Below are 8,757 nucleotides of genomic sequence, written 5' to 3' on the forward strand. Positions count from 1 at the left end.
TCCACTACAGCTCCGTTGATGTAGATGGGTGTGTGTGCATGACTCCTAGCCCGCCTGAAGTCCACAATGATCTCCTTTGTCTTTTTTTTGTTTAATTCCAGATTGTTGGTGGCACACCACACAGCTAGGTGCTGCACCTCATCCCTGTAGGCTGACTCATCGTCGTCCTTGATCAGACCTACCACCGTGGTGTCATCTGCAAATTTGATTATGGTGTTGGAGCCATAAACAGGAACGCAGTCATGGGTGAATAGGGAGTACAGGAGAGGGCTCAGTACGCAGCCCTGTGGCACGCCGGTGTTCAGGGTGATGATGGAGGAGGAGAGATTATCTAATTTAACAGACTGAGGTCTGTTAGTCAAAAAGTCAAGAATCCAGTTGCAGATGGATGTGCTGATTCCAAGCTGGCTGAGCTTGGAGATCAGCTTGGGAGGGATTACAGTATTAAATGCAGAACTGAAATCAATGAACAGCATTCTCACATGTGTGTTTTTGACTGTCCAGGTGGGTGAGGGCAGAGTGAAGGTGCCGTTGAGATGGCGTCCTCTGTTGATCTATTGCAGCGATAAGCAAATTGAAATGGGTCTAGTGTAGCAGGGAGACAGGATTTTAAGTGGGATGCAATCAGCCTTCTCAAAGCACTTGGCAATGATGGGGGTGAGTGCAACGGGGGACGGAAGTCGTTAGGTACCGAGGCAGTGGAGTGTTTCAGTACTGGTACGATGGTGGAGGTTTTGAAGATAGTGGGGACAGTTGTTTGGGCCAGGGACAGATTGAAAATGTCCGTGAAGACCTCAGCCAGCTGCTCCGCACAGGCTTTAAGCACACGACCAGGTATTCCGTCAGGGCCAGCTGCCTTCCGTGCATTCACCTTACACAGAGTGGAGTAAACAGCTGAGGTGGAGAGTGTGAGGGGCAGTTTCACTGGATTGATGCTCAGCTTTGAGTGAGATCTCCTTATTATTTTTATCAAAACGAGCATAAAAGTGATTGAGCTCGTCAGGGAGGGAGGCAGTGCTGGAGGGGGGCACAGTGTTAGGTGGTTTGTAGTCTGTGATAGATTGTATGCCTTGCCACATACGCCGGGGGTCTGAAGAATTGAAGTGTTCTTCAATCCTCTGTTTTTGTGCGAGTTTGGCCTGGCAGATAACCTTCCTCAGGTTGGCTCTGGCTGAGCTGTAAGCCTCCCGGTCTCCAGACCTGAAGGCTGCATCTCTTGCTTTGAGCAGGAGGCGAACCTCTCTGTTCATCCAGGGCTTCTGATTGGGGAAAATTTTTATTTTTTTGTGTGTGGTCACTCTGCCCACACATCTGTTGATGTGCTCCAAGACAGAGTTGGTGTAAATGTCAATGTTAATTTGAGAGTCTGTGGTGGCCTGGGCAGCAAACTCACTCCAGTCTGTGTGCTGGAATTGATGTTGAAGAGTGGAGTCAGCACCTTCCAGCCAGATTTTAACAGTCCTTATTGTAGGTTTCACACATTTGATGACTGGGGTATACATGGGGAGCAGGAACAAAGAGAGGTGGTCAGACTGACCCAGGTGGGGGAGGGGTGTGACTTTGTAGGCATCAGTCACATTAGTATAAACGTGGTCCAATGTTTTATGTCCCATTGTAGAGCAGGAGACATTTTTGGTGAAATTTAGGGAGAACAGATCTTAAAGTGCAGTGATTAAAGTCCCCAGCAACAATAAAAAGGCTCCATCCGGGTGCAGGGTTTGTAACTTGCTAATAGCAGCACAAAGTTCTTTCATAGCCACGTTAGCATTAGCATCCGGAGGTACATAAACTGCAGCAGCAATAATGCAAGTAAACTCACGTGGTAGATAGAATGGCCTGCACTTGATAATCAGGAACTCCAGATCAGCAGAGCAGTAGGTATCAACAATGACAGAGTCTGTGCACCATGATTTGTTTACATAAAATGCATACTCCACCACCCTTGTTTTTACCAGAGGTTGCTGCTACTCTGTCAGCCCTGAAGAAAGAGCGTCCATCCATATGCACCACGCTGTTTGGGACATCGTTGCAGAGCCATGTTTCAGTGAAAAAACATAACATTACAGTCCATAAGCCATTTCTGTGTGAGGGTCCAGATCTTTAGTTCGTCCAGCTTGTTCATCAGAGACCGTACATTGGCAAGGAAGATGCTGGGCAGAGCTGGTCGATGTGGATTTAGCCTTAGCTTAGCACGCAGCCCTCCACGCATTCCCCGTCTTTGTTTACGGTCTCGACGCCGACGCCGAGCACTTCCGGTCGGTGCTAGTGATCTGCTTGTCCGCGGTGATCTCAGTAGCTCCGGCGGGAGTTCGCTGAAGTCGAAAGGATGGTCTAAAACTACGTTGGAACACCGTTTGTTGATGTCCAAAAGTGACTGTTTACTATAGCTGTAGTTCGCATAACTGAATCGCGCGAACACGAATGAAATAACCAGGTAAATTAACACTATTATCCGAAATCTGGTAAGACGCTGAGCCTCGCGATGTGTTCGCGCCGCCATCTTGATCATCAAAAAAAAAAAACAAAAAAAAAATGATCTATATACTACACCTTTGCTTATTTTGACTGACGTTTGGTCATGGTTTGGGACACTGTATGTTGAACTTTTGTGGATTTCCAATTGAACTGTCGGAATGTGGTGAGATACTCATTACTTACCTGACTATGTGAGATTTGTGAGAAATGGACTTTATTTATGATTGAACTCAACATGTAGTTGGTCTTAAATGCTCTAACAAGATGTTTCTTTTCTTTGAATGTTTTGTTGATATGGGTGCTGTTATGGGTGATTGCTCTTTAAACCTTTAAATATATTCTTCTCTACTTTTGGATGAATGGATCCCCTTCCTTTTATATATGTGACAAAACAAGAGTGTTACATGGGGATTCCTTGCCCGCATTCATTAATGCTTCAAATCTGTTCTCAAGATGTATAGGGGGTGGTAGAATACCAGTATTCACAAGCCTTGTCATAGTCGAATCTGGGGTAGAGGATGCTACAGCAGAAATACAAGAAACTCGTGACAATCTGATGTGTCGTGTTCCATTGGGTCTCGCTCCTTGTCCTTGTTTCGGCTTGATACAAATATATTGATATAAATTCACGTTCTTCACGTGATTGCTTGCTCTGGTCTCAAACAGGCCTGATGCAGCAGTTCAGTGAGAATCTGTGTGAAGCTGGACTTCTGGAGGGTTCTGCTGAAGGTCTGCGTCTGTCGTCTCGTCTGAATCTACACAGTCATCAGGAGCAGCTGGTCAAAGCCGTGCTGATTGCCGGACTCTACCCTCACCTCATACAGGTGCTGTGAAATATCTGTTATTTTGTAAGCAGATCTTATCATTTCTTGTTTAAAGTTTCAGGCAGATTTGAAAAGCACTGCATAAATTAAAAATGCACTACAGTCAGTTGTTTTGGTGCATGATTTCTTGTGCACAAGCCTGTATTGGCCACAGCACAGAAATAAAAACTGTATCTGGACCAAACACAATTTCTGTAAAGATGCACATCTATTTACAAAGTTTCTGAACTTCACCAGGTGAAAAGAGGCACAGTGACCAAAAGTGGAAGATTTTGTCCTGAGAATCTGTCGTATCGTACAGAAAGCGGCCCTGTGCTTCTGCACCGCTCCTCTGTTAACCGGTAAACACACAACTATTACTGGATATGGAGTGACTGAAATGTTTGTTTTACTGTTTCAAGGCCTCACCTTACACACGTTTACTCTATCAATATTTGTTTCTACAGGAAAATACATTTTAAAGACATGACCTTATACATTGAGCATTACAGATATTGAATCAGCATTACGTCTGTTTTGATATTGTAGCTTTATAATGCTTTGTTATGATTGGTTTACCTCTTCACATCAGAACTGAGTTTGACTACAGGTTTACAGTTTTGTGTCCCATCTTTCAGTGTAGTGGCCCCTCGAATATATTGATCAAGACGCAGAGAGTTTCAAACGGGTGTCAATTTATTTCTTCCTCTCAACTAGCACCATGCACACCATGAACACCGTGAAAACTACAGAATAAACAGAAGAAATACAAAATGCTTCTATGTAGTTTCACAAATAATTCGCGCATAAATCATGTTCACATATTAATACAAATCATTTTAACAAATGACCAATATGAAATGTGTTTTTAAGTCTTCCTGACAAATGAAATATCACATGCTTCTTTTAAATGAAACAATATATTATAATTGTTTACAGAAAGAATATGTTTTTACATTGATGACATGTGCAATAAACCCATAAACAAATTAAATATTGACATTCTCTTTTCCATGAACAATATCCCTTCTGATAATAATACAAACTCCACCCATTTTTCTTCATTCCTCATTCCGCTTCTCCAAGGGCACTAATGAAAGAGTTTCTGCCATCAGCTACCATGCTCTCTAGCTCGACACACCCTCACAGTTCGGAGCTCTTAGAAATAACATGTACGAGCAATACAAAAATAATAAAGTAAATCATAATGTAAACTCTTTCTTTACAAGATTCACATGGATGAACATGATAAATAACTAAAGTGGTTACAAGTTTTTACCGTTCTTCCGATGATACGTGAACACCACATTGTGAAGAGAGAGTAGCGGAAGTCTAGCGTCACAAAAAAAACATCCGAAGAAAAACAGCGCTTTTCAAAATAAAAGCGGAACAGACAAAGTGACACTGTAGAACTATAATGTCTTAACATATAAATATAAAATGTTATATATGTTATAAACTGTGTAGGAGAAAATTAATGTGATTTATAAGACATTTACACTCCCACCAAATCCTAGTACAATGAATAAACAGATATACAAAGAGTAAGTGAATTGTGCAGGATTTCTTGACTCTAAGAAATGAATAGCCTGAAGTTAAGCTATCAGAGGCGTAACTATATGGCATTATGCATAATAAAGCAGTTAGTGCAGTGTTGTCAATCGCTTTCTTTTAATCAGTTCTCTAGGAGGAGCACCAATTTTTTGATTGGTCTCTCAATAACTGAGGGCTTGGAGGGTGGATCTTGTTTTTTATGAGGTTTCCTCTCACCAACTTGCACTTTAACTCGACGAACCAAGCCATCACTACTTTGAACAGTCTCAATCACCCGTCCAAGTTGCCACTGATTTCTTGGGAGGTTGTCGTCTTTAATAATGACAATGTCATTCACTTTGAGGTTGCGCTGAGGTGAGTGCCATTTTTGTCTCAATGATATGTTCAGCAGATACTCCTTTTTTCCAGCGCTCCAAACTGTTCGATGAATATACTGAACTCTTCTCCACCTTTTTGTCGCATACAGGTCCTCCCTGACAAATACTCCAGGAGGAGGAAGAGCAACTTTAGATTTCATCATAATGAGATGATTCGGTGTTATAGGCTCCAGTGCCTGTGGATCATTGATTCCATCCACTGTTAACGGGCGGCTGTTAATGATAGCCATGGTCTCATATAGCAGTGTTCTGAAGGAGGCGTCATCAAGTCGACCTGGGCACTGTGCAAAGGCGGCATTCAGCACATTTCTAACAGTTTTCTGATCTGGCGTTCCCAGACACCACCTGCAGAACTGTCAGAGGGAGCAATGAAGACAAATTCGCACTGCTTCTCAGTCAGGAAGATTTCCAGTAGCTTAGTGTCACATTGTTTAAGTGCTTCCTTGAGCTCATTCCTGGCGCCAAGAAAATTAGAGCCTTGGTCGCATCGAAGTTGTTTAACAGCTCCTCTCAGGCTGATGAAGCATCTCAATGAGTTGATGAATGAGTCTGTTGATAAATCTTCGAGCATTTCAATATGAACAGCTCTAGAGTACAGACATGTGAAAATCAAGCCGTATCTTTTGTATTCTTTGCGGGCTTTCTTTACAATGAAAGGACCGAAACAGTCCATGCCGCTGTATGTGAAAGGTGCTGAGGCTTCAACGCGTTCTGTGGGAAGTTCGCCCATTTGTTGTCTCTCTGTCGGCCGTCGCAGTTTCCTGCAAAGCACACAAGTGTGTATCAGCTTAGCAACCAATTTGCTCCCACCAATTACCCAGAATCCATTGGCCCGAAGCTCCATTAAGGTCTGGCTTCGACCCTGATGGCATGTCTTAGCGTGGAAATGAGACACAATCAGCTTGGTGATGTGGCTGTTATTTGGTAGGATGACTGGGTGCTTGACTTTATGACAGAGCGATGACTGGTTCAATCTGCCACCAACACAGAGGAGTCCTTCAGACCAGATAGGGTCGAGACGGAAAAGAGAGCTTGAGTTTGGAAGTTCCTTTTTACCCTGAAGCATCTTTATCTCCTGGGGGAAAGCTTGCTGCTCTACGATCTTAATCACTTCGTATGCAGCCTTCTCACGCTCCTTAACAGTCACATACTCACTGTGCTGTTTCTGTTTAGACCCCAGCCTCTTGATTCTTGCCACCACCTTAAGAATTGTTGTCCAGGAGGAAAACTGACACAGACGCCTGAGGATGTCATTGTAGTTTTTGTCTTCCGTTGCAAACACCTGAATTGTCTTGACTTTAGGATCACCAACAAGTAATTCTGATGGAGCGCTGGGTGTTAGAAGTAATTTACTCTCCCAGAGAAACTTTGGTCCTCGCAGCCAGTGTGTTGAATGAATGTCTGAAGCACGAAGACCTCGGGAAGCATGATCTGTCGGGTTTTCTGCGGTGTCCACATAGTGCCACTGACTGGGATCACTGTTATCCCTTATCAGCTGAACACGGTTTGCAACAAATATGTGGAATCTACGGGCATCAATGTTAATATACCCAAGCACAACTTTTGAATCGGTCCAGAAAACCTCTTCATCAATCTCTATGTCAAGTTCACCTTTTAACATGACACTGACTTTCGTAGAAACCACAGCTGCTGCGAGTTCTAGTCTCGGGATACTTTTGACCTTTGATGGTGCAACCCTTGCTTTCGCCAGCATGAGACTGCAATGGACTTCATCCTTGTCATTTTTAAACCTGAGGTAAGAACATGCACCGTATCCCACACATCTGGCATCCGAAAAATGGTGCAGCTCTACTCTGACAATGTTATTGAAGTCATATGGGTGGTAACATCTCAGAATTGAAACCTCTTTCAACCTCTGAAGCCCATTTATCCACTCCTCCCACCGTGGCCTCATATCTTCTGGGAGTGGATCATCCCATCCGATGCCTCTATGACACAGCTCTTGAAGTATACGCTTTCCAGTTAGGCTGAATGGAGCGATGAATCCAAGTGGATCATAAAGAGAGGCAATGACAGAAAGGCAACCACGCCAGGTTGAAGGCTAATCTTTCAAGCTGCTGTTAAAAACTGAAAGTGTCAGTTTTAATCGACCATTGAATGCCGAGTGCACGCTCTGATAGGGTTGGTTCCAGTCCTAGAGGTTCAATGGTTGCTGCTCTTTCTGAGGGATCTAAGCAGGCGAGGGCTGCTTCATCATTAGAGTTGAATTTATGGAGGCGTAGGCCTCCTCTTTTGCACAACTCCTGTGACTCAGTGATCAGTTTCTTGGCTTCCTCGACCGATGGAACACTGACTAGCCCGTCATCAACATAAAATTTTTCTCTACAAATGTTGATGCTAGTGGATAGGTAGCTTTGTGTTGCCGTGCCAGATGTTTCAAGCCAAAGTTGGCACATCCTGGAGACGAGGCAGCTCCGAAGAGATGAACCGCCATCCTGTATTCCTGTGGTTCCTTCTCCAAATCTCCATCTTTCCACCAGAGGAATTTCAGATAATTCCGGGATTCAGGAGTGACAGAGAACTGATAAAACATTCTTTCGATATCACAGATGATTGCTCCTTCCTGAAGCGGCAGAGAACTCCTACCAGAGGATTGATAAGATCAGGCCCAGTTAGTAGAGTGTCGTTTAGAGAAACACCATGGAATTTGGCTGAACAGTCGAATACGACTCTCAGCTTGTCTGGTTTTCTGGGGTGATATATACCGTGATGCGGAAGGTACCACTCAGTCTCTCCTGCAAATGTTGTAGGGGCAGGCTCTGCATCACCCTTGTTAATTGTTTCTTCCATGAATGTTTTGTATTGATCATAATATTGTTTATTGGTCTTTAACTTCTTTTTAAGGCACTGCAGGCGACCTGTGGCTAGCCTCTTGTTGTTTGGTAGGTTGGGTGGACTGTTGCCCTTGAAAGGGAGGGGCATCTCATAATGTCCATCTTTCTTCTGCGTGATGTTGTCACTGAAGAACTGTATGAAATGAACATCGTTCTGGGACACATATTTATCTTCATAAGTTCTCTCTGTGAAGTCTGATTCTATTATTTAGAGAAACACCATGGAAATAAAGTGTACCTCGATGGTGCCGCAGACGGCTGCTTCAATGCTTGGCTCTCCAGTGTTTGTACTGTTTTTGTTCGTTTTTCCTGTTTTTTGTTTGTCAAACACGATCAGTTTCACCAGGGATGAACTGCTGAACATTTGGCAGAACACACCACAAAATCTTTTACCAGATTTCAATTATTCGGACGTTTTACTGAACGTTGTTGTCGGTGGAGCAGCGGCGCTGATCAAACGCTTCAAAAAGCGCAAACGGGGAAAGCGAGCTGGTGCGCTTGTTAGACTCAGGAAGCGCGGATTTCAAACGCCGTTGCCTAGCATCCATCTGGCAAATCTCCGCTCTCTACCCAACAAAACGGACAAAATCCTTCTGCTTTCCCGGACAAATAAGGATTTCTCACATTCTGCTGCTCTGTGTTTCACGGAAACCTGGCTCAATGACGCCATAAAAAACCGGATAGCGCGCTCCA

General features: G+C 43.8%; 1 protein-coding gene across 1 annotated transcript; it reads left to right on the forward strand.

The window, feature by feature from the left end:
• The first annotated feature begins 2,894 nt into the window (after positions 1 to 2,894).
• On the forward strand, positions 2,895 to 3,644 carry LOC109081187 (ATP-dependent RNA helicase DHX30-like). Its single transcript, XM_019096188.2, has 2 exons — positions 2,895 to 3,299; positions 3,537 to 3,644. Exons 1-2 carry the CDS (start codon positions 3,147 to 3,149, stop codon positions 3,642 to 3,644), a joined length of 261 nt encoding a protein of 86 aa, XP_018951733.1. The 5' UTR covers positions 2,895 to 3,146.
• The last annotated feature ends 5,113 nt before the right edge of the window (positions 3,645 to 8,757 follow it).

Source organism: Cyprinus carpio, chromosome A2 (assembly GCF_018340385.1).
Source record: "Cyprinus carpio isolate SPL01 chromosome A2, ASM1834038v1, whole genome shotgun sequence".
Lineage (NCBI taxonomy): Eukaryota > Metazoa > Chordata > Actinopteri > Cypriniformes > Cyprinidae > Cyprinus > Cyprinus carpio.